Below are 27,117 nucleotides of genomic sequence, written 5' to 3' on the forward strand. Positions count from 1 at the left end.
GAGTCAAAAAGAGATAGAGTTGGACAGAAAGAAACTTTCACCTTTGAAGATTCTGCTGAAAGTCTACTTCTCTATGAGGTCCCTCTTAACCATTGCAACCTGAAGTGACCTATCCATCCCTGAATAACTTTGCATTTTACAATATCCTATACTGACTTTCATTATTAAATATCTTTTAAAGATTATAGCATTCTCTCCTCAATTAGGCACAAGGTTCTTGAGGACAAAAACTGTTTTTCTCCACATTTCCTAATATGGTGATTTAACATAGCAGATACTCAAAATAACTCTGGTGGCATAGTGCCTAAGGTTTTGACTTCTAGCAAGAAGGCTGGTGGTTAAAACCCACCAGCCACTCCTCCAAAGTAAGATTGGACAATCCACTTCTGTAGAGATACCGCCTCAGAACCCCAAAGAGGGGTCACTATGAGTCGAATCTCCTTGTTGGCAGTGAGTTTGGTTTTTGGGTAAATAACCCCCAAATCACAAATCTGATTTTGCGATACAGTATATGAAATTTAAGAAATAAATTTATATCCGTGTTAATGCTTTATGGCTTGTGTTTTCCAATTCTTGAATACAAGTTAGGTGGGCTGTGGAATGGGTCCCCTCTGTAGAAATCGAGATGAGTTTTTACATTTATCATGTCAGTGAAGAAGTTTCCACATGGAATTAAAATAAACTGGATTATTGAGAGTTTACGTAAACACTAAGCGATAATGCAGATTTAATTTCTTAAGAGCCTGGAACGTGTTTTCCGGAGGCCTGAAGGAGCTGGCCGTCTTAGTGTTTGAAGTTAATTGACCCATGGCCACCCTCCATTTGATACCACTTTGGGAACTTTTCGCTTTCTTGGAAAACAAGCTCTCTACAAGCTTTCGGCTTCAAACCCAAGGCAGCTGATGCTGTCGCAAGGCTCCTGCATCACCAGGTGGCGCCGTTTAGAGTTGCACCTCCCTTGAGCTCCTACTATCCCATCATGCCTCTCTCTGGTGACGTCGTCCCGGAAGGTGTCGCCAGCGACTCGCTGGCTGGCCTCCCTGACAGAAATTGGGGCTGCGGAGCGCACTGGACTGTGGGCCCGAGTCAGCTGTGGATGCAGCGGAGGGCTAGCGGAAACGACACCAGATCAGTCCTCCACTACCGGTTTCTGATCGGTTTCTACTGACCGCAGGCCGTGGGTATTTGTAAGTGTTAGGGACATGACGATCCCTGCACCACCCTCCTTGAGACAACCCAGAGACACCGCCCGCCTTCCCTGCCCGCGACTGTGCAATGAAGGCAACCGTTTTTCAGAAGTATCGCCGGAAAGGTCTAGGATACGTTGGTGGCAGTGAAGGAGCAAACAGCAGCCCCAGCTTTGCAGTGCCTGTAGGACTTTGAGGGACCGAACTCCTGCTTGATTTCCTGAATAGCACCCCAGATTTTTTCACTCCAGGACGCAGCCTAACTCCCCCTTGTCCAGCTCTGAAGCTCCTATACTGTAAGTAGAAAGAGGACAGCCATCTGGGGGAGCCACCTGGTTCTTTTAGCCATGAAGGCAGAGACTGTGCCCCCAAGCCAGGGGACCCCAGCTGAGTCCAGCTGTAGCCTTAATAACCTGTTGGGTAGCCGAAAGCTGATAGCTATGGGGATTGTGCTTTGCTGGCTCTTGATCATTCACATTCTGGTCAATGTGTGGCTTCTTTTCCTTCTGTCTGCATTGCTAGTGGTGCTGGGAGGATGGCTGGGCTCAAATGCCATTGTGAATATTACAGGTCGACTGCACCTGGAACGCTTCATCCCAGTGGCTGTCTGCCCACCAAGCCCAGAGGCAGAGAGGCAGCTGGAACAGGAAATCAACCGTACCATCCGGTTGATTATTCGAGACTTTGTGTCATCCTGGTATCGCTTAGTGAGCCAGGAGCCAGCCTTTGAGGAAGAGATGGAGGCAGCCATGAAAGGGTTGGTCCAGGAGCTCCGAAGGAGAATGAGCATGGGGGACAGTCATGCTCTTGCCCAGAGGCTTCTGACTCTCTGTGGTTGTCATCTGCAGAGCTATATTCAGGCAAAGGCAGCCACTGCGGGGAAGCCCAGTAATGCAACTGAGCCCTCCCAGCTCTGGGAGGCTTACTGCCAGGCTACTGCCCCACATCCTGCTGTGAAAAGCCCCAGCTCTGAGGTCACCCATACTCGTGGCATTGTTGATGTGTTACTTCGAGGACTAGTGCCTAAACCTCATTTGGAGACCCGGACTGGACGCCATGTAGTGGTTGAACTAATTACTTGCAATGTAATCTTACCATTGATCAGCAAGCTATCTGATCCTGACTGGATCCACCTTGTACTTGTAGGCATCTTTTCCAAGGCCAGAGATGATCCAGCGGAAGAATCTGAACCACTCTGCCCAGCCAGTGCTCTGGAATTGCCCTCAGTGTCCACATGTCTGCCACTGATTGTTGAAGTAGAGAGATTGCCAGAAAGAAGAGCTCCTTCTCCAGTATCAGCCCCAGTGCTCCTAAACTGTAGTGAGCCAGAGGGGCCTTCAGACCCCACTCCAGAGGTTGTAGAAGGCCAGGAAGCTATAGAGGGAGATTCCGGTGGCATTCTAGAAGAAAGAAAAGTAGGAAGCAACTCATCTCATTTTCTACAGCCAAATACTCAAGACCCCCTGTTTTTATGTGAAGATTCAGAGCTGGAGTCTCCACTCTCTGAAATGAGCAAAGAAACTCTCATGCTTATGACCCCAGGCAACTTCCTCTCTGACAGGATCCGAGATGCCCTGTGTGCTCTAGGGGACTCCCAGGTTCTGGAGCCTAAGGATAGTGAGGGATCAGAAGGAATTGAAGCAGAGGCTGAGGAGGATCCAGGGACAGAAACAGAGACACACCTGCTTGTCTCCATGCTGAATGCCTGCCCAGAGATACATATTGACACAGTAGACAAGACTGTAGAGCAAGGAGATGCCACTTCTCTTACAGTTTTGCCAGAAGGACCAGATATAACCTGCCTCCAACGACCTTCATGCTTACAGAAGGATCTCACAAATAGTGTGAGCTCCCTTGATTCTAGTCTGCCACCGGTTCTGCTTTCCTCCTCTCCAACCAGCTCTCTCAGCTCAGCCACCTTCAGCTTTGAGTCCCTCAGCAGTCCAGATGGCCCAGTTATCATCCAGAACCTTCGTATCACTGGTACCATTACTGCCCGCGAGCACAGTGGTACTGGCTTCCACCCGTACACACTCTACACTGTCAAGGTAACGAGATTAGGGTTGTCACTGCTGTGGGCTGGGAATGGGTTCAGAATATAGAGAGACAGTGAAGCTAATGTTCTCAGAGAGAGAAACTACTCTTAGTTTGCTCTGATTCATTGAACAAACATTGGTATGTAAATTATTTTAATCTAAATTTGTAAGGGAGAATAGGCTCTTATCCTATTGCCACAGAAACAATCCTAGACTCTCAGCGTTGTAAGGATACTCAGGGTCACATTTTTCTGTGGTTCCTAAACTTGGCTGCCCTTCAAAATCACTTGGGCTGCTTTGTAAATAATACGGATGCTGACAGGGTCTGACATACTCTGAGAATTTCATGGATGGGCTTCGGAATTCTGTACAATTTTTTTTAAAATATAACTGTCCAGGTGATTTGGATACAGCCTATCCTTAAGCTAGTTTTGGGGAACTGCTGCTTTTGTCTAACCATCTTTCTGATATTTAACCCTCTTCATATCATCTCTGCCACATAATTTCCAAGTCTTTGCTTGAAGACCTCCAGAAATGAGGAAGTTGCTACCTTCTGGGGTATGCATAGATAAAAATTTACTTTGCCAATACAAAGTATTAGTAGTAGTTTAAAAAAAAAAAAGTTATCAGGAAAGAATTTTGGAGAGAGAATTTCTGGGCAAGGCCCCTATCCTTTAGATTTTACTTGCCTTCTCCTTGAATTTTTCTTGCTCTTAGTTCAAAAACTACTACCATGTACAATCCTCATTGTTGTACTCCTCGTTAACTCTTAATCCATGTAATTGGGAAAAGGTCTTTTCCTTAATCTTAACACAGCTGGAGCATGAACCTAGCATTTTGAAAAGTAATGTGAAATTTTCACATAAGACAAAATGGGAATAATTACAATTACACACACAAATTCCTTCTAAACTAGACCTTTTGTGAGTGCAAAAGTTTGGTCATATAATAACTCATACTAGACTCAAAGACTGGTATAATTTGTTAACATTTGCCTGACATTTTCCTTCCTAATTCTGGATTTCCATATGACAGGTACCTTTCTCACATGTTTTCATCTTCTGTTTATAAAATATTCTATCACTGAAATTAAACAACACCTTTTTTCCTCATTCGCAGAAACAAATTAAGCTGAAGAATAGAATTTTTAAAATTCATATTCTTTCTCCCATTATTTATTCCTTTTCTTTATTGTTAAATTTTGCCACGTTACTACTTATTTGCAAGAGAGCATTAGAGAAAGGAAAAATGAAAAATGAACAGCAAAATAATATAGCCAATTGTGTGTAATTTCAGAGAATAAGCTTAGATTTTTTATATAGACATATAATAACTGATTTCAAATTTTTGTATATTGATATTATTATACGTTCTGATGGTATAATAATACCAGTTTATGTGACAGAAGTGAAAATACCCATATTGAGTAATGTCCCTCAAGAAGCACAGTATTCTACAGAAAGCCTCATAACTCCAGTTGCTCCAAGTTTGAGAACCCCCCCCCCACTGAAACCCACCTGTATTTCTTACTTAGATCTTTCCTTTTCAATACTGGTCTGAGGGATCACACAGTTCATAATGAATACCTCTTGCTCTCTGACTCTGAAAATACTTTAAAACACCAACCTGAAGTACTGCCAATAGGAAGTAATTTTTATTCATTACTTGCCCATAGTATTTATTATACCTCAACCAAATAACTGTAACCTAGTTTTAATAAGAATAAGCACATATGTAGTTCTCCTACAGGTTTCATTATATCTTTGAACTCCTCTGTCAAGAATTTTCCCCTATGTTCAGTTGTAACTTTATTGTTGTTTGGGGTATTCACCCTCTTCTTCAGGGACATGTAGTAAAGTCATCTTTTCCTGAATACTGCTAAGCTTATAAATACAGCAAACTTTCTGCCCTTACAGCTTCTCCAATTCTTAAGATCATACAGATGATGAGTACTTAGGGAACAAAAAAAAGTTTAGCTTTAAGAATAACAATTAGGAAGATTAGTCTGCACAAAGGAAAACAGAAATCCATGTCCCTTTAATGCATTCTATACAAATGGTTTTTGTGCATCTGCTGTTTTGGATTATTTGTTCTTGCCTTAAATAATACAGATAATCAGTTGTTGTTGTTGTAAGGTGCCGTTGACTTGGTTCCGACTCATAGCGATCCAGTGTGCAACAGAACAAAAGATTATTCAGTCGTGCACCAGCCTCATGATCCTTGCTATACCTGAGCCCATCACTGCAGCCATTGTGTCAGTCCATTTTGTTGAGGGCCTTCCCCTTTTGCGCTAACCTTCCACTTTACCAAGATGATATCTTTCTCCAGGGAATGGTCCCTTCTGACAACATGATCAAAGTAGGTGAGACAAAGTCTGGCCATTCTCACTTCCAAGGAGCATTCCAGCTGTACTTTTTCCAGGACAGATTTGTTTATTCTTCTGGCATTCCACAGCTCAAAAGCATCAACTCTTCTTCAGTCTTCCTTATTCATTGTACAGCTCTCACATGTGTATGAGATGATTGGAAACACCGTCACTTAGGTTAAACTAACTCCAGGTCTTTGCACATTTCATTATAATGACTTTGTTTTCTCAAGCTGCTCTTTGAACTCTTCTTCTCAGCTCTTTTATCTTGTCATTTCTTCCATTTGCTTTAGCTACTCTCCATTTGAAAGCAAGTTTCAGAGTCTCTTCTGACATCCATTTTGGTCTTTTCTTCCTTTCCTGTCTTTTTAATGACCTTTTGCTTTCTTCATGGATGATGTTCGTGATGTCATCCCACAATTCATCTGGTTCTTCGTCACTGGTGTTCAGTGCATCAAATATGTTCTTCACATGGTCTCTAAATTCAGGTGGGATATAATTTAGGTCATATTTTTGCTCTCATGAACTTGTTTTAATTATCTTCAGCTTCAACTTGAACTTGCTTGTGAGCAGTTTTTAGTCTGCTCCACAGTCAGCTCTTGGCCTTGCTTTGGCTGTAGGTATTGAGCTTCTCCATCACTTCTCTCCTCAGATACAGTCAATCTGATTCCTGTGTATTCCATCTGGTGAAGTTCACATGTATAGCTGCCATGTACATTGTTGACAAAAGGTATTTGCAATGAATATAAGTCATTGGTCTTGCAAAATCCTATCATGTGATTTCCAGGGTCATTTCTATCACCAAGGCCATGTTTTCGAACTACACTTCCTTCTTTCCAACTTTTACATTCCAATCACCAGTGATAATTAACCCATCTTGATTGCACATTCAGTCAATTTCAGACTGCAGAAGCTGATAAAAATCTTCAGTGTCCTCATCTTTTGCTTTGGTGGTTGGTGCATAAATTTGAATAATAGTAGCATTAACTGGTCTTCCTTGCAGGTGTATGGATATTATCCTATCACTGACAGCACTGAACTTCAGGATAGGTCTTGAAACATTCTTTGTGATGATAAATGCCACACAATTCCTCTTCAATTTGTCATCCCCAGCATAGTAGATCATATGATTGTCTGATTCACATGGCCAAAACTAGACCAGTTCAGCTCACTAATGCTTAAAATATCGATCTTTATGTGTTCTATTTCATTTTTGAAAACTTTCAATTTTCCTAGATTCTTACTTCGTACATTCTGTGTTCTGATTATTAATAGATGTTTTCAACTGTTTCTTCCCATTTTGAATTGTGCCATATCAGCAAATGGAGGTCCCAAAAGCTTTACTCCACTGATGTTATTAAGTTTGATTCTACTTTGAGGAGGCACCTCTTCTCCAGTCATATTCTGAGTTCCTTCCAACCTTAGTGCCTCATCTTCCGGCACTATGTCAGAAAATGTTTCAGGACTGTTCATAAGGTTTTCCAGTACTATATCAGATAGTGTTTCACTGTTATTCATAAGGTTTTCACTGGCCAATTCTTTGAGAAGTGGATTGCCCCTTCCTTCTTATGAGTCTGTCTTAGTCTGGAAGCTCCACTGAAACCTGGTTTGAAACACCAGTGGCATAGCCTGCAGCTTCACAGCAATACACAAGCCACCACAGTTTGACAAACTGACAGGCGAGTGGTAGAGATAATCATTAGTAGATTGTAATTGTTGATATTTATCCTCTTATAATGTCCAGCACTCTAATTTAGGGGTGAATGAGGCCAAATCATGTTTATAGATGTTATGCTTTCTGTTTTATACTCTATCTTTGGGATTTGAAAAACAATTATGTAGCTATTTTTATAGGAAAGTATCTGTGATGGGGAGCTTTGGGATAGAAGTAGGAGTGGAAAGCAGTAAATCTTTTGGGGCTATGTATATTGAGAAGTGCTTTTCATTCCTTAATTCAACCACCATTGGAGTTTGAAATATTCGATACAGCCCCATGCAGCAATCATATATAGTAGTTTCTAGAAGAGAATAAGAATATCTACCTTCCTTCTACTCTTTCTTTACTTTTACTGTGTGGCCATTGAGAAAATAGTAGTCATTAAAGCCAGAATAGAAGATTGCCTAAGCCTGGCTAATTCAATCACCAAACTCATTCATTTAACAGTATGAGACATCCTTTGATGGTGAGAACACAAGTAGCCTACAGCAGTTGGCCTACCACACTGTGAATCGCCGCTACCGGGAGTTCTTGAATCTGCAGACCCGGCTGGAGGAGAAACCGGATCTACGAAAGTTCATCAAAAGTCAGGAGTTTCCCCAACCCTGGGCTACCTGCTTGCTTTCCACAGTTAGCCACCTTGGCCTGAGATCTTGGTGGATGATTGGTTTGTGGGAAGGGATGGAGGAAGGAAGTGTACCATCAAGGGTTCTTTGCTCCCTGGTTTGCCTCAGGAGTTAGGGTTTAGCTCTGGGCAGCACTGATCACATTTTGTCTGAGGAAGTCCTTTGCTTAAGAAAGACACTTTCACATTTCCACCTCTATCTCTGAGGTATTGTGAAGAATTAAGATAACTTTTCCAGATTCATAGATTGATCTCTCTTAAATATTAAAATATTATGTACAAATACTTGCCACCTTCTTTCCTTTAAAAACGAGGTTTTTTTTCTATCTGCTCTTCGACACCTGTAGGGCACAGGAAAGTAAGAAAATGTGACAAAAATTAAACTCTAGAAATAAGGTAGTAACTGACTGCTTTATTTTAAAAAAAAATATTGATGAGCACCCAAATAAACATTTTAATATGTTTAGGCATATATTCTTGATTTCAATTATGTATTTTATTTCTTAATAACAATAGTTAATATTAACCAAGATAGAAAATATATACCATGTTCTCTTAAGCCCTTTTTACATATTAGTTCATTTAACCCTCATTTAATAGCCTGTGAAATTATTCTAATTTTACAGAAAAGAAATGAAGTCAAAGAAAGACTAAGTAATTTGCCTAATCATTATTGTAATTGGGATTGGACCCAAAATTTAAACTCATGCAATTGGACTTCAGAGCTCCGATTCATAGCTACTATACTATATGGACACTTATTCCTTAATATTAGCATTAAAGAGAGCAGGATGTATATATTATACTCCTGGGCTATATAGAATTGGGTTGTAGAACTCCTGAAATAAAATATAAAGCAGGAAATAGATTAATCAGTTCTGTTTTCTTTATATGTATAATGTATTTCATATAGAAATCTCTTAGTAATTTTTTTTTTTTTTTCCCAAGATGTGAAGGGCCCTAAAAAGCTCTTTCCAGATCTTCCCTTTGGAAACATGGATAGTGACAGAGTAGAAGCCCGTAAGAGCCTTCTGGAATCATTTCTAAAGGTCAGCATCCTTCTTTTTAGCTATGCTGTCAGTCTAGCCACAACCAGACTCCCAAACCAAGGTGGAGAGATCTAGAGATCAAATTTCTTTTTAAAGTCTCTTGTCTTACTTTTGCAGCAATTATGTGCCATTCCTGAGATAGCCAACACTGAGGAGATGCAAGAGTTCCTCGCTCTCAATACTGATGCTCGTATTGCCTTTGTCAAGAAACCTTTCATGGTCTCCAGAATAGACAAGGTACCAGCAATGCCAGCATCCTCAGCCTTAGTTTGTATCTATTGAAAGAAGAGTCTTTTCAGCAGAATGGAAACAGTACTTAAAAAGAAGAGGACTTAACGGGTTTGGGGAGTGTGGAGAGGCAGCACAGAGGATCCAGCAGACCATAGACTAGAATTTTCAAGGCATGTTGCCAAGTAGTGGCTAGATGATCAACTTTCTGAATTACAGTGAGCAACTGTTAGGAAATAACACCCTGATAGTGTATGTGTACACATATCTCAAGGGAGTATTGGGATATTATTATTTGGGTGAAGGCATGTAAGGATACATTTGTACCTCAATAGATAGGTGGGGGCAGGAGGGTCCCTTCTGGAAGTGAAGGTCTGCTTCAGTATTGATCATTCAGGAAAGACAGCCCATAGTCAGGAATTTAAGTTGGATTTAGACTGGTAGTGATTCTTGGAGAACAGGAGTGGGAAGAGACCTGTTCCTTTATAGAAGGAAATTTGTCTTATGCATTGGAGACCCTAAAAGTGGTGGTCACAGGTATATATTAGGATACATGACCTTCATGTTTATCAAAAGGATGGCACATGTTTTTAAAAGTTGGCAAACACTTACTCATTGGCAGGAGAAGCTTCTTTGTATTCTCATCTAGACTTCAGTGAATCAAATGGACTTTGACATGGTAGGTCTATAGGAGATTGACTGGTATGTGGAAAAAATTGAAAACTAGAAGGGACTAGGTAAAATCCCCTGAATCCTGTGAGATTTATTGATTGGTCCCATCAACATTTACTTTCTTGGTGCCTGTTTGGAGCCAGGTCTGTACAAGTTCCTAGTGACACAATAGAGAAAAAGACAGATAAGTACCCTCTGTTCAAGGAGTACACCGATTACTGTTCTGCAAAATTAGAAAGCAAGTTGTATTTGCTAAACTACGGGCATTTGACTGCTAACCAGAAGGCTGGAGTTTCAAACCCACCAGCCACTCCTCCGAAGGAAAACTGGGCAATGTACTTCCATGGAAATACCGCCTCAGAAATCCAAGGAGGGGTCACTATGAGTCGAATTCGACTCAATGACAGTGAGTTTTAGATTACCTATATTGACGCAGTCCTCTGTGTTCTTTCCCTGGTTTACTATCCCCTAAAAAAACAAAAAGCCAAACATGTTGCTGTCAAGTCAATTCCAACTTAAAGTGCCCCAATAGGACAGGCCAGAACTGCCTCCTGGATTTTTCATAGCTGCAATCTGTATGGAAGCAAACTGCCACATCTTTCTTTTGTGGAGCAGCTAGTGGGTTCAAACTGCCAAATTATCGATAAGCAGATGAGTACTTTACCACTGTGCCACTAGGGCACCTTCTATTATTTCTTAGCCCTTACTCAAGCCTTAATTAACCATATCATCCTTGTCTTAGTTGTGCTTGTAGAAGATTAACAGGAGAATGAATTGAAGAAGGACAGCACTGCTTTGAGGTCACAACAATCAAACCCACTGCAATTGTACCAATTCTGACTCATAGTGACCCAATAAGACAAAGTAGATCTGTCCCATATGGTTTCCAGAGCAGAAACAGACTCCCTTATCTTTCTCCCATGGACCGGGTGGTGGATTCAAACTGCCCACCTGTTAGCAGCCAAATGTTTTAACCACTGAGTCACCAGAGCTCCTTTCTCTGAAGCCAGCAGTGTCTTAATTAGTAACAAGCACCAAAGGAAAAGTAAGTATTTTCATCTATACCTTTGATATTTTAGGGTTTTATTTATTTATATGTTTTCCTTTTTCACTAAATATCTATCATATTCCTATCCTGGAAACAAATAATTCATATTCTTCAATGACAATGGTTATTACTAGAGGAGTTCTATATCAACTCCAGATAACTAATTTTGATCTGAGTGATTTTTGTTATTCTGTACCTAAAGAAAATAAACTGTCTCATACACACACATCTCTTTGACTAAAAAGACCAAATTCTTACTGTGTAGATTACTGTGAGCATATTTATATCATATATGCCTCTAGATTTATTGCTTATTTTGATAATCTTCACTCTTTCCTCTTTCTATATACTCCTACCTGTTTTACTTCTATTTATTCACACTTTGGTGGAAATATAAATTTGGAAACTGAAAAACACTCTTTCATAAAAAAGGAGAAAAATAAGAAATGTAAAGTACCTCACCAGTCTGCCAAACTCTTAATTATCATTTATCTTGCTATTTCTCTTGGCTTCCCTTACCATGGCATTATTTGTCTTACTCTGTGAGGAAGAAGATTTTTATGGTCACAGAAAAAAGGAGCTACTTGTTACTAAGCCATTAACTGTTATTTTGACTATTCTGATGGATAAAGGTGTGCTGCATAGCTTGGCTATTGATGTTTTCTGATCCATAGAGTATTGAGACAACTTGCTTGTTCAGCTATTTCTGTCTGCAGGTATGAATAGTTTTACTAACCCTGCATCTCTGGCCTCTGCAGATGGTGGTGAGTGCTATCATGGATACCTTGAAAACAGCATTTCCTCGCTCTGAGCCCCAGAGTCCCACAGAGGAGCTGAGTGAGGCTGAGACAGAAAGCAAGCCCCAAACAGAAGGCAAGAAGGCTAACAAGTGAGAAGCCCTTCAGCTGCCCAAGGACTCTTTCTCAATTCTTAGGTTGATCCTCTGTCCTCAGCCACAGCCCACATCTGTGGTCAAGCTCTAGAGGAGAGGAAGTGAATCATATTTGCCAGTTTTCAAGCAAACCAAGACTCTAGTTCCTCAATACTGCATCCAGAAGAGCCTGAGAGGCTACATAGACAGCACTCCTTAATATTTGCTATTGTCAATAGGAATCAAAATGACCAGAAATTTTTTACTGGAAGGAAATTCTAAACTGTGAATATTCCCTCTTCTCTGTTTTCCTAGGAAACTGAGATATTCCTTTCCTACTAAGAATTAAGCATCTCTTTTTGCAATTATTTCTGGAAATCTTGGCTGAGAAGTTGCATAACTAGCAATACACAGGAAAGGGCTAGAATTGGAACCTATGGGGCCTATTTTAGAAGGTGATCGATTGGTGTTACTCACTACTGCACGAGGGCCCCAAATGACACCTGGGAGCACTCAAAGCCAATATATAGAAAGGCAGTATACTTATCCCTACTTCATGAATATCTAGACTTATGAAAAGAGAAAAGAGAGAGTGCATGTGTGTGAGCATATGGATCTGACTGTCTCCATCTCTATGTTCATGTTTCATGGGCCAGCAATAACAGACTCAAAGTTCTTAGCCCCTCCTTAAAACATTGAAGTTATCTTTTAATCCCTTCTCTGGGTTTATGGGGGGACATAAGATGAATGATGGAGTTGCAGAAAGGGATAAACACTTGTCCATTTGCTCAACAAAATTCTACTGTATGGAGATACAGCCATGAGAAACTGGTCCTTATTTTGTACTGACAAAAGCCCTCTCACATATGCTCTGTGCATGGAGTTACCAAAATATACATTTTTGGGGATTTCAGGTCCAAGTACTTCCTGGCACCTGTGACCACAGTAAGTTCTTGAGAATAAGTTTGGGTGTTCTTGTTTTGATATTTTAAAGCTTGTCAACCCTTTGTACAGAATCTGGACCATGAATTACATTCTATTCCTGCTTTTTGTTTGTTTCTGTCCCAGGTCCAGACTGAGGTTCTCATCCGGTAAAATTGCTCCAGCACTGAATATGACTGAAGCACATGAGAAGGTACTCTATTGTATCCAAGAAGGCAGTATGGTAAGAACCAAAGTCTACTAAGCTTCTGGAATTACTCACTAGAATGTTGATCCTGCAGTTGTGGATACTTGAGACATTTTCCAAAGTCAAAAAGGACTCAGGTACCAGTATCTATATCTCTAATTTTTATGCTGAGGATATGTTTTCTGTGAACAGTTTTGGATTGGCAGATTGGTTTTTCAAGAGCAGGGCATTAGGATAATAGAGACAGGATAAAAGAGAATGGTAGTCCCAGGCAAGAACAAATGACCAGAAGTGTTTGTTCAGGTGATAATCCAAAGACAGACTCATTTTACTTGCAACTTGGATAAAGAATAAAAATGGCTATAAAGGTGGTCACAGAATTGATTAGTTTTAACCCATGATTATTTTGAAGGGGACACCAGGGGAGAAGCCTAGAGTGCTGTATTTGCTCTCCTGCTTTCTATGTTCTTTATGTAATATATTAGTGGCTGTTTCTTCAGGAATCAGCGATCCTTTCCCTGTCCGGAATGGAATCTTTTATTGAAAAACAGAACAAGTTGTTAGAAATGCAGCCAGAGAAAGTCCCAGAAAATTATTCTGAACAAATTCCCAAAGGATGTGTGGATGGTTGCTTGTCAGATACAGCTGTGCCAACTTCTGACCTCAACAACAGTGATCCAGGTAAGTGACAAAGTCCCTGCTCCTACAGAGAATGGAATAGGGTATGATAATTTCATTTCTGTTCAGTTAATTAAGCCAAGTGTTGACACCAGTATTTGCAAAACTGTGTTCGGTGCTGGGATAGAAAAGTGAATGGGACATGGTCCCAAGAGCTGAGTCTAGCAGAGGAGGATAGTGTGGATATAGGAATCCAGTAAGAAAAGGCCTATAGTTGTAATGTTGTTATCTTATTTACATTATTTTTGGCATATTTTGTGATATCTTTGGACTAGTCCTTTCATCAAGAAACTTTCTTCCTTAGCGTCTGTGATGCCACTCTCCCATTTTTCTTTCTACCTCTCTAATGGTCCCTTTTCAGTCTCCTTTGTTGGCTTCCTTAGTAGTCTGAAAGAGTTTCAGTTTTGCGTCTCTCTTACTCTATGTGCTCTCCTTGGGTGATCTCATGCATACACTTGACCTTCAGCTCTAACACAAGTACTGATGACATCTATATAGATTTTTTGGTATATGTAAATCCCATTAGCCTCCTAGAAATCTGGACATGGTTATACAACTATAGCAACTAAATGCAACATGTTCAGAATGGAATTTATCTGTTTTCTTACATTTCTTCCTTCTTCTTGATTTACTGTCAAAGTAAATGACACCCCCTAGTTACCAAAGGGAGTTTGCTACTTTATCCTTATAGATATTTGAAGCACGGCAGGTATGTTGCTTCCCAGGAAAGTACAAATGTATTCTGTGGAGAAAAAAGTGGGAGCCTGGGTAATATCCTATGTTTTCTGAATTAGAAATTATAACAAGAAAGTTTGTTGATCCCACCATCAACAGATCACCTGACTGCTCCTCAATGAATTTAAATTCAACTACATGAAAAATAGGGTTTATAACCCCTTCCCTGTACTCATACCTCACTGGTTCAGTACTTGAACTAGCATGGAAGCATCAGAAACTATAAGAAATTATAAATAAAATGAGATGGTTAAAATCATATCATTCTAACTAAGGTCAAGTCTGGAAGCTACACATCATATTTCCAAAGTAATCGTTTGTGCTTTCTGCCAACGCTGATAGCTTCAAAAGTCTAAAATGCTCTTATGATAGAAAATTTACCATTTTCTTCAGGACTTGGTGTCTTGTTTGCGTTCTTATTTTTACTGCCATGACTAATTGTCACCACATGATGGCAGCAATAGGCAAATGCTAGACCTGAGAAAATAATAGCATTGAAGAGGATGACAGGCTCAGGATGCTGCTGTTTCCCAAGAAACTGAATATCCAATCTTGGAACAAATGACTAGGAAGAAAGTATCATATCAGGTCCATGTCACCTTACGATACAGCACAGAAAGAGAAAGTCTGTATTAGATATGGCTAAGAGAGAAGGATTTAGTTCTAGCAGATCTATCCACTTCTGAAGTAATTCATGTTCTAAAGACCCTTAGGGGAGGAGTGGTTGGGTAGGGCTGACATAGAGAATACCCATTGGGTCTAGACTACCAAAGTTGTTGTTGTTGTTAGGTGCCAAAAAGTTGGCTCTGACTCATAGTGACCCTACGTACACCAGAATGAAACACTGCCTGGTCTTGCACCATCCTTGCAGTCCCTGCTGTGCTTGGGCCCGTTGTTGGCAGCCACTGTGTCAGTCTATCTCGTTGAGGGTCTTCCCTTTTTTTTTGCTGACCATCCACTTTACCAAGCATGATATCTTTCTCCAGCTGCTGGTCATTTCTGACAACATGACCCAAGTAGTTGAGATGAGGCCTGGCCATTTTTGCTTCCAAGGAGCATCCTGGCTGCACTTCTTCCTGGACAGATTTGTTTCTTCTGGCAGTCCATGGTATTTTCAGTGTTCTTTGCCAACACCACAATTCAAAGGCATCAACTCTTCTTCATTCTTCCTTATACATTGTCCAGCTTTCACATGTATATGAAGCAATTGAAAATACCTTAATTGTTAGGCACTCCTTAGTCTTCAAAGTGACATCTTTGCTTCTTAACACTTTAAAGAGGTCTTTTGCAGCAGATTTGCCCAGTGCAATAAGATATGTGATTTCTTGACTGGTGCTGCCATGGCTGTTGATTGTGGATTCAAGTAAAATGAAATATTTGATGACTTCAGTCTTTTCTCCATTTATCATGATGCTGCTTATTGGTCCAGTTGTGAGGATTTTTGTTTTCTTTATATTATGTTCAGTATATGTAATCTATACTGAAGATTGTATTCTTTAATCTTCATCAGTAGGTATTTCAACTCTTCTTCACTTTCAGCAAGCAGGGTTGTGTCATATGCTTATCATAGGTTGTTATTGAGTCTTCCTCCAATCCTAATGCCATGTTGTTTGTATAGTCCAGTTTCACAGATTATTTGCTCAGCATACAGATTGAATAAGTATGGTGAAAAGATACAACACTTACGTACACCTTTCTGATTTTAAACCATCCAGTATCTCTTTATTCTGTTCAAACCACTGCCTTTTAGTCTGTGTACAGGTTCTGCATGAACACAATTATGTGTTCTGGAATTCCCAATCTTTGCAAAGTTATCCATAATTTGTTATAATCCACACAGTCAAATGCCTTTGCCTAGTCAGAAAAACACAAGTAAACATCTTTCAGCCAAGAATCATATCAGCAGTGATATCCCTAGTTCCATGTCCTGTTCTGAATCCACCTTGAATTTCTGGAAGTTCCTTGACTATAATCATTTTTTAATTATTTTCAGCAAAATTTGACTTGCATGTGATATTACTGCTGTGGTTCGATAATTTCCACATTCTGTTGAATAACTTTCTTTGGAATAGGGACAGATATGGATGTCTTCCAGTCAGTTTGCCAGGTAGCTATCTTCCAAATTTCTTGGCATAAATGAGTAACCGCCTGCAGTGCTGCATCCATTTGTTGAAACATCTCAATGGGTATTCCATCAATTCCTAGAGCCTTGTTTTTTGCCAGTTTCTTCAGTGCAGCTTGGACTTCCTCCTTCAGTACCATTGGTTCTTGATCATATAGTATCTCCTGAAATGGTTGAATGTTGACAAATTCATTTTGGTACAGTGGCTCTGTGTATTCCTTCCATCTTCTTTGATGCCAGAGTTATTATTGATAGTTAATCATAATATTTATCACAGTAATAGCACCAGATATCTCAAGATTTATTGTAGAACATTATGTGCTCTTGGGAAAGTCTCCTAAGAAGCAAATCAGAGATGACAGGGGACCCCTGAATAAGGCTAGAGAACAGATGCTTCTGCCCATAAAATGAACACATCTCTTCAGAAAATTTAAGCATACCATAGGCATGAGCTCATTGTGGCCTTTCTGTTCCTCAGTAGGAAAAATGTCATTAATATTCATGACATTTACCAGAGGTGTGCTATTCTTCCAAGAACCACCTGTTATCTTAACATCACACTAAGCCTCCTGAATCCCAGCCCTACAGCTTTGTGTAATGGAGGACTTTTCAAAGCAAGCTTTTGCAAGAGAATGAAGCCCAACTCTCCCCAAATCTGCTGCTTATCTTTCCATGATGCTTTGTAGGGGTGAATGGAGAGTAAAAGTGGAAGAGACTTGCCTTTGCTGATTCCAGTTAGTCACCAGTGGTGAGAACTTATCGGGAACAAAATGTAATCAGCATTCTGTGGAAAATAGAAGAAACAAGCTAGCTAGGCAAAATAATTATATGCAAAATCTTGGGAAAAAATAACAATGTAGTACAACAGAATATCTGGAACACAAACAAAAGAAATGTAAAGAAATACAGAGCCTAGCATGAATTTTGTGGATAAGAAGGAAATATTTCTTAGCTTGATTTGAGTGCAGAGGGACTACAGAAGTGTAAGATGGTCAATATGAAGGTAGAGAAGACCCAGAACCACCCAATGTGCACTGAAATATGTTCCTCAAGTGTGAGTGTTATCTGAGTCTTTTTTATGCCTTTTTACCTCCCTCTTTCCTCCAGAGACAGAGACAGAGACAGAGTTAGCTGACACAGCCATTAATCTTCTCCTCTTGTTGCTCATGGAACAGTGGAGATGGCTATGTACTGAAAATATGCAGAAAGTTCTTAATCTGATGTTTGGAACCCTAATTCAGAGGTAAGACTACTGAGTTCTTATTCACATTAGAATCTCAAATTGGACAGACATTGCATGTAATGCTGAATTCTGCAGTAGAAAGGGTAAGTATAGAGTCTAGGGAACCGTGGGGCCTTGAGGAAAGATAGATTCTCTGTTAAAGACTGCCTGGTGAGTATCAGAAAGTTTTATTAACCACCTGGTTGGTTTGAATGTAGCTGGTTTTATAAGGCATAACTCATAGAATAAAAACTATGCTTATGATCCTAAAATACTTTAACTGAACTTCTCTTCCTCCAGGATCAATTCTCCATGCATTTATACCCCACAGCCCTATACCATTCACCTTTTTACCATGGACATTTATTTCTCTTAGCTGACAATATAGTCACTGTAACGATAAACAATGGAAAAGACAAGAAGAGAATCAGTCAGTGCTAGTGAAGTATTGTTTTCTCCAAGGGAAGCACAAATATTCACAATTAAAGAAGTACTTAAAAACATGGGATAATAAAGACTATGTTGTTGTTGTTTTTATGTGCCATCGAGTCGGACCTGACTCATAGCGACCCCTCCTTGGGTTGCTGAGGTGGTATCACCACGGAAGTAGATTGCCCAACCTTCCTTCTGAGGAGTGGCTGGTGGGTTTGAACCTCCAGCCTTCTGGTTAGCAGTCAAGTGCCTTAGGCACTACGCTACCAGAGCTCCCAATAAAGACTATAAGTATGCTTATATTTGAAACTTGGATTTTTATAATTCCAGCTTTATAATACCAGCACTGTTTGCATTTCCTGAGAGCTGTGAACATGGATAGAATCTTTAGGTGCTACCTTCCTGCCCATGGGAGGGATTCAAGCTTCACTTAACTGAAGAAAGCCAGAGGCAATCTCTCTACTAGGCAAACATATGAAGGTCTTGGGCTTGGCCGCTCATATTCTGATCTCTCATATGATATCCTGGCTGATCCCAAAGTAAGAAGTCAAATCCTGACCTTTTCCACAAATATGTGGAAAAGCTCATTCAAAATATAATACCTTATTTTTCAAAAAAGAATTGTGTATGTTTTTCACAATCCAATCAATTTAAATCTCCCTTCCTACAGGATCAGTGAGACTTAATAGCTTTAATCCTAAAGGGACTATGTGAAAGAGGATGCACATTTATATTTATGGGCTAGCATTTGAGGTCTATTTACAGTTTTTTGTTTTGTTTGTTTGTGTGTTTGTTTGTTTGTTTTTTAATATTAACCAAATGAGGTAGGTATCCTCATTTCTACAGGATAGGAAAGAATTGGAAAGGTCAAGGAACATGCCCAAGGGCACAGTGAAACAACTAGAAGTTAGAGCTGCCTGTGTATGGCTCCAAAGACAGTATGTTTTGCCTACATGTCATAGCACTAAGCATGGTCTTTGAATGAGGCACCCATGTAAAGTGCCAACCAGTCTCTTGCCTGTAGGCTTTCCCCCTTGCCCCTAATCCAAACTTTGCCACCAGAGGTTTTTTTTCTGAAAAGCAAATCTGATTATCTGTTCTCCACTTAAAATCCTTCAGTAGTACCCTGTTGCCTATGAAAGTGATTTTTAAAATATGTTTCCTGGAGTTCTAGGATTCCACAGGTGTGTTTCAGAAGGTAATTTTGAGGCTAAGGAAACAATTGAGTGGACCATGATTTAACCAAAGCAGTTCTGCTTTAATGATTTTAATAGACTGGGGATCTAGGTTAGGTTTTGTTTGAAAAAAGATCTCTACTGTGTTAAATACTCATTTAGAGTGTAAAATTCTAACTCCTTTCTTTCTTGACATGATTTGGCCCCAGCTTTATTTCCCCTTCCTCGTACAAACTATCTCATTGCCTGAACTTTCTGTGGTCTCTCTTCCTCCAGGCCTTTGCACATCCTGTTGTCTCTTTTTGAATGACCCTTCTCTACTCATTTTCTTCTACTTCTTGCCTTTGCCCCAACTTTCCATCTCCTTGTCTACTTTTCTTACTGTTAAGCATCTTTTGAAAAAGCATTAACTGTCATTTAATGTGAAAATGTCATTTTATTCTGTGAAACCTTCTGTGGAATCTACCACATTGCCTCAGAATTAAGGAGATATCTCTAGTCCCAAAGTTTGGGTAATAATATTTATCAGTTTGTTTATCCATTCTCCCATTGATGGGCATTTAGATTGTTTCTATCTCTTTCCTATTGTGAATAGTGCTGCAGTGTACATGGGTGTGCATATGTCTGTTCATGTCTCAGCTTTCACTTCTTTAGGATACATACCTAGTAGTGGGATTGCTAGATCAAATTATTTTTCTATTTCCAACTTTTTAGGGAAGTGCCATACCATTTTCCACAGTGGTTGCACCACTTTACAGTATCCCTAGCAGTGAATGACAGTTCTTATCTCTCCACACCCTTGCCAGCATTTGTTGTTTTCTGTCTTGTTGAACTTTGCTATTGCTGGGGTGAGATGATGTCTCATTGTTTTGATTTGCATCTCTCTAATGGATAATTCGGAAGGAAGATGGGGCAGTCTACTTCCGTAGTGATACTGCCTTGGAAACCCAAGGAGGGGTCACTATGAGTCGGGTCCGACTCGACGGCACATAACAACAACAATGGCTAATTAAGGAGTTCTGGTGGCATACTTAACCTAGAATACTGTACTTAACCTAGGCACTTGACTGCTAACCAGAAGGGTGGTGGTTCAAACCTACCAGCCACTCAGAAAGAAGGTTGGGCAATCTACTTCCGTAGAGATACTGCTTCGGAAACCCAAGGAGGGGTCACTATGAGTCAGGTCCAACTCAATGGCACATATCAACAACAACAACAATGGCTAATTAAAGGAGATTGATGGTGTAGTGGATTGGCATTTGATTGCTAACCAGAAGTTTGGCAGTTCAAACCCAATAGTTTATCCATGGGAGGAAGATGAGGCAATCTACTTCTGTAAAGATTTACAGCCTTAGAAACCCACTGGGGGTTACTATGAGTCAGAATTGATGAGATGGCAGTAGGTTTGGTTTGGTTTTGAATGGGTAATGATCGCAAGCATTCCTACATGTGTTTTGTTGGCTGCATGAATATCTTCTTTGAAGTGTCTGTTCATACCCATGTTTTAATTGGATTGTTTGTCTTTTTGATGTTGAGATGTTGAAGTTTTCTATAAATTTAGGAAGAAACAGGCTTGTTGGATATGTCATTGCAAATATTTTTTCCCAATCTGTAGATTTTCTATGATGTGCATAAGAATTTAATTTTTAGAAGGCACCAATCATCTATTTATCTTCTTCCATTTGTGCATTTTTGAATATATTTCATAGTCTATTTATACCATATATGATGGCCCCTAAGTTTGCCCCTATTTTTTTTTTTTTTCATGATCATTATAGTTTTTCATTTAGGTCTTTGATCCATCATGAGTTAGTTTTTGTATATAGTATGAGGTGTGGATCTTGTTTCATGTATTTGCAAATGGATCTCTAGTTTTTCCAGCACCATTTGTTGAAGACCCTATCTTTTCCCCACTTAATGGATTTCAGCCCTTTGTCAAAGATCAGCTCTCCATAGGTAGATAGATCTAATTCTGGGTTCTCAATTTTATTCCATTGGTCTATGTGTCTGTCATTGTAACAATACCAAGCTGTTTGACTACCATGGCTGTATAGTAGGTTTTGAGATTGGTAAGTGTGAGTCTTTCTATTTTTTATTCTTCTTCAGTAGTGCTTTGCCTATCTGATGTCTCTTTTCTTTCTGTATAAAATTAGTGATTGGTTTTTCCATGTCCTTAAAGAATGTTGATGGAATCTGGATTGGGATTGTATGGTATCTACAGATTGCTTTGGGTAGTATTGACATTTTTACAGTGTTCAGTTTCCTATCCATAAGCATGGTATATTCTTCCATTTATGTAGGTCTCTTTCATTTTCTTGTAATAGTGTTTTATAATTTTCTTTGTACAGTACAGATCATTTATGTCTCTAGTAAGATATATTCCTAAGTATTTTATCTTTTTGGTAGCTGTTATAAATGGAATTGTTTTCCTTATTTCCTTTTCAGAGGTCTCTTTGTCGATGTAGAGGAATCTGACTGATTTTTGTCTGTTGATCTTGTACCCTGCCGCTTTGCTGAACCTTTCAGTTAATTCCAATCATTTTCTTGCTGAGTCTTAGGTTTTCTGTATATAGGATCATATCATCTGCAAATAGGGATAGATTTACTTCCTCTTTACCAATTTGGATACCTTTTATTTCTCTTTCTTGCCTTATTGCCCTGGCTAGGACTTCCAATACAGTGTTGAATAGGAGTGGTGATAGGGAGCCTCTTTGTCTGGTGCTTGTTCACAAGGAGAATGCTTTCATTTTTCCTGCATAAGGATAATGTTGGCTGTTGGTTTTGCATATATGCCACTAATTATATTGAAAAATTTCCCTTCTGTTCCAATTTTACTGAGAGTTTTGATCAGGAATGTTTGTTGAATATTATCAAATGCCTTTTCTCTATCAATTGATATAATTTTGTGGTTCTTTTCCTTTGCTTTATTTATGTAGTGGATTATGTTGATTGTTTTTCTAATGTTGAAACATCCTTGCATACCTGGTATAAACTGCATTTGGTCATAATATATTACTTTTTTGATAAGTTACTATTGGATTCTGTTGGCTACAGTTTTGTTGGAGATTTTTACATCTATATTCATGAGGGATATTTGTCTATAATTTTCTGTGCTAGTGATGTCTTTGCCTGACATTGGTCTCAGGGTCATCCTTACTTCATAAAATGAATGTGAGAGTATTCTGTCCTGTTCTATGTTCTAGAATAATTTGAGTAGAATAAATGTAAGCTCTTATCTGAATGTTTCGTAGAATTTTCCAATGAAGTCATATGGGCCAGGACTTCTTTTTTCATTGTTGGGAGTTATTTTATGACCTGTTCAATTTCTTCTTTTGTTATGGGCCTGTTCAAAATTTCTACCTCAATCTCTGTTAATTTGGGTAGTTCATGTGTTTCTAGAAATTTGTTCATGTCTCCTAGGTTTTCAAATTGTTGCAGTACAGTATTCTAGGTTAAGTATTCTTATGTGATCCTTTTTATTTTGGTTGATTCTATTGTGATGCCATCTTTTTGTTTCTTTTTGCATCATCTCTTTCTTTTCCTCGTTAAATTTGTCACAGGTTTATTCATTTTGTTAATCTTTTTGAAGAACCAGCTTCTAGTCTTGTTAATTTTATTCTATTGTTTTTCTATTTCATTTATTTATGCTATAATCTTTATTATTTCCTTTTTTCTGGAGACTGTAGCCTTTTTTTAATGAATACAGGTTAAGATGTTGATTTTGGTTCTTCTTTTTTGATACATGGTTTTAGTGGTATAAATTGACCTTGAGTATTGCTTTCACTTTTGAGTATTGCTTTTCATGCCTACAAGGAAGACCTGTTAATACGACTATTACTCAAATTTATGCCCCAACCACCAAAGCCAAAGATGAGGAAATTGAAGAATTTTATCAACTTCTGCAGTCTGAAATTGACCCAACATGCAATCAGGATGTGTTAATTATCACCAGTGACTGGAATGCAAAAATTGGAAACAAAGAAGAATCACCGGTAGGTGGAAAATTTGGCTTTGGTGAAAGAAATAATGCTGGAATTCGCATGGTAGAATTTTGCAAGACCAACGACTTGTTCATCGCAAACACCTTTTTTCAACAACACAGACGGCAGCTGTACACGTGGACTTCACCACATGGAACACACAGGAATCAGATTGACTACATCTGTGGCAAGAAGCGGTGAAAAAAGCTCAATATCTTCAGCCAAAACCAGGCCAGGAGCTGATTGTGGAACAGACCATCAACTGCTCATATGCAAGTTCAAATTGAAGTTAAAGACAATTAAAACGAGTCCAAGATAGCCAAAGTATGATTTTGAATATGTCCATCCTGAATTTAGAGACCCTTCAAAGAATAGATTTGATGCATTGAACACCAACGACCGAAAAGCAGAATAATTGTGGGAGGATATCTAGAACATTACCCATGAAGAAAGCAAGAGATCACTAAAAAGATGAGAAAAGAAGACAAGACCAAAATGGATGACAGAAGAGACTCAGAAACTTGCCCTTGAGCAGAGAGTAGCTAAAGTAAATGGAAGAAATGACAAGATAAAGGAGCTGAAAAGACGTTTTCAAAGAGTAGCTCGATCAGACAAAACCAATTACTATAATGAAATGTTCAAAGACCTGGAGTTTGAAAACCAAAAGGGAAGAACATGCTTGGCATTTCTCAAGCTGAAATAACTGAAGAAAAAATTTAAGCATCAAGTTGCAATATTGAGAGATTCTATGCATAAAATATTGAATGATGCAGCAAACATCAAGAGAAGATGGCAGGACTACACAGAGTCACTGTACCAAAAAGAACTGGTCGATCTTCATCCATTTCAGGAAGTGACATATGATCTAGAACCAGTGGTACTAAAGGAGGAAGTCAAAGCTGCAATGCAAGAATTGGTGAAGAACAAGGCTCCGAGAATTGATGGAATACCGGTTGAGATATTTCAACAAACAGATGCCCCATTGAAGGCATTCACTTGGTTATGCCAAGAGATTTGGAAGACAGCTACCTGGCCAACTGACTGGAAGAGATCCATATTTTTACCTTTTCCAAGGAAAGGTGATCCTACAGAATGTGGAAATTATAGAACAATATCATTAATATCACACGCAAGTAAGATCTTACTGTAGATAATTCAAAAACGTTTGCAGCAGTATATTGACAGAGAACTTCCAGAGGTGCAAGCTAGATTCAGAAGAGGATGTGGAACAAGGGATATCATGGCTGTTGTCAGATGGATCTTGGCTCAAGGCAAAGAATACCAGAAAGATGTTTACTTGTGTTTTATTGACTATGCAAAGGCATTTGATTGTGTGGATCATGACAAATTATGGATAACATTGAGAAGAACGGGAATTCCAAAACACTTGATTGTACTCATGAGGAATCTGTACCTTGACCAGGAGGCTGTCATTCGAATGAAACAAGGAGACACTACATAGTTTAAAATCAAGAAGGGAGTGTGTCAGGGTTGTATCCTTTCCCCACACTTATTCAATCTATATGCTGAGCAAATAATCCGAAAACCTGGACTATATGAAGAAAAATGTGGCATCAGGATTGGAGGAAGAATCATTAACAACCTGAGATACGCAGATGATACAACTTTGCTTGCTGAAAGTGAGGATGACTTGAGGCACTTACTGATGAAGGTTGAAAAATACAATTTACAGTGTGGATTACATCTCAATATAAAGAAAACAAAAATCCTCACAACTGGACCAATGAGCAGCATCACAATAAATGGAGGAAGATTGAGGTTGTCAAAGAATTCACGTTGGCTCGTTCTACAATTGATGCCAGTGGAAGTAGCAGTCAGGACATTAGATGACGTGTAGCATTGGGAAGTTCAACCGCAAATAAACTGTTTCAAGTGCTGAGGAGCAAGGATGTCTCCTTGAGGACTAAGGTGTGCCTGACACAAGCCATGGTATTTCCAATTGCCTCCTATGCATGTGTGAGCTGGACAATGAATAAGGAAGACTGAAGAAGAGTTGATGCTTTTTGAGTTGTGGGTGCTGGCGAAGAATGCTGAAAGTACCGTGGATTGCTAAAAGAACTAACAGATCTGTCCTGGAGGAAGTGCGCCCAAAATGCTCCTTGGAAGCGAGAATGGTCTCACCTATTTTGGTCGTGTTGTAAGAAGGGACCATTCCCTGGAGAAGGATGTCATGCTTGGTAGGGTGGAGGGTCAATGAAAGAGGGGGAAGCTTTCAACGAGATGGATTGACACGGTGGCTGTGATGATGGGCTCAAGTATAGCAGGGATTGTGGGGCTGGCGCGGGATCGGGCAGTGTTTCATTCTGCTGTGCATGGGGTCGCTATGAGTCAGAAACAACTCTACGGCATCTAACAACAACAACAACAGTTGCTTTCACTGTGTTGAAAAAATTTTAGTATGTTGCATTTTCATTCTTATTTACTTCATTTGTTTTTAATTTATTTTTGTCTTTGTGTCTAAGGTAAGTCTCTTATAGGCAGCATGTTGATTTGCTGGAATTGATGGTGCAGTGATAAAAATATTTGGCTTCCAACCAAAAGGTCAGCATTTCAAACCCACCAGCCACTCTGCAGGAGAAAGATTTGCACCCTTAGTAACCCTATGGGGCAAGTCAACTCTGTGCTAAAGGGTCACTAAGAGTTGAAATTTATGAGATAGCAGATGGTTTCTTTGTTCTTAATAATTTTTTGTGCTGAGTTCATTTGGTTACTAGATTTTGTTACCATTTTTTTCATTGTTTTTGATTTTGTATTTACTAAATCCTTTTGATTTTCTTCTTTCTTATTTTCGTTAGAGGCTTATTAATTTTCTTTGTTCTTTGTGGTTATCTTGTAATTTTTATCTTCCTAAGTTTGAAATAAGAAACTCTGGTAGCACACTGACTAAGGCATCTTGCTGCTAACCAGAAAATTGGTGGTTCAAACCCACCAACCACTCCATGGAAACAAGACTGGGTAATCTACTTCCGTAAAGATTTACCACCTCGGAAAGCCAATGGGAGTCACTGTGAGTTAGAATCGACTTGATGGGAGTAGGTTTGTTTTTTGTTTTTTGTTTGTTTGTTTGTTTTTTACTTTGAAATAGTCTGTTCTATACTGATGTCTTCCTGACTTCCTCTCCATTTGGAAGTTCTGTAATTATACCATTTATTCTCCCTTTTTGCTTTGTAGTTATTGTTGTTTACTGACTGACACCTGTTGTTATCAATTTTCAAGTTTTAATCTTATTTTAGTTTTGAGAATTCTTTTGCTGGATTGGTTTCTGGGTAATTTTGTCATGTGTCTTAATCTTAGGTTGTTATCTTCCATTGTTGGTTTTCTGTCCAAAGAACTCCCATTAGCATTACTTATAAGGTTAGTCTGGTTTTAAAAAAATATTTTTAATTTCTGTTTATCTGGAAATGTCCTAATTTCACCCTGATATTTGAGGAACACTTTTGCTTTATATATAATTCTTGGTTTGCAATATTTTTCTTTCAGTGTTTTATGTATGGCATCCATTGCTTTCTTGCCTTCATGCTTTCTGCTGCAAAATTTGATCTTAATCATATTAGTTGCCCTTAGTAAGTAACATTTTGTTTTTCCTGAGCTGCTTTCCAAATTTTTTTTTTTGTCTTTCATTTTGAAAAGTTTGATTATGATATATCATGGTGGTTTTCTTTTGAGGTCTATCCTGTATGGAGCTAATTGTGCTTCTTGGATGGATATCTTTTCATGATGTCAGGGAAGTTTTCTGCTAGCAAGTCTTTATTTTCTCTGTTTTTTTTTTTTTTTTTTCCTTTTGGGAGGGTGGGGCTTTTCCTGTTCTGGGATTCTAGTCACATG

At 39.1% G+C, this 27,117-nt stretch overlaps 1 protein-coding gene across 1 annotated transcript in view; it reads left to right on the forward strand.

Moving 5' to 3' along the window:
• The first annotated feature begins 1,534 nt into the window (after positions 1-1,534).
• Positions 1,535-27,117, forward strand: part of SNX19 (sorting nexin 19) — a 59,005-nt gene continuing 33,422 nt past the window's right edge. The window contains exons 1-8 of the mRNA XM_007956619.2: positions 1,535-3,235; positions 7,753-7,891; positions 8,879-8,979; positions 9,097-9,216; positions 11,686-11,816; positions 12,867-12,963; positions 13,428-13,608; positions 17,576-17,705. Of these exons, the coding sequence (XP_007954810.1) occupies positions 1,535-3,235; positions 7,753-7,891; positions 8,879-8,979; positions 9,097-9,216; positions 11,686-11,816; positions 12,867-12,963; positions 13,428-13,608; positions 17,576-17,705 (2,600 nt within the window). The remainder of the gene's footprint in view (positions 3,236-7,752; positions 7,892-8,878; positions 8,980-9,096; positions 9,217-11,685; positions 11,817-12,866; positions 12,964-13,427; positions 13,609-17,575; positions 17,706-27,117) is intronic.

Source organism: Orycteropus afer, unplaced genomic scaffold (assembly GCF_000298275.1).
Source record: "Orycteropus afer afer isolate SDZICR_OR568_19922 unplaced genomic scaffold, OryAfe1.0 scaffold00641, whole genome shotgun sequence".
Taxonomy (NCBI): Eukaryota; Metazoa; Chordata; class Mammalia; order Tubulidentata; family Orycteropodidae; genus Orycteropus; species Orycteropus afer.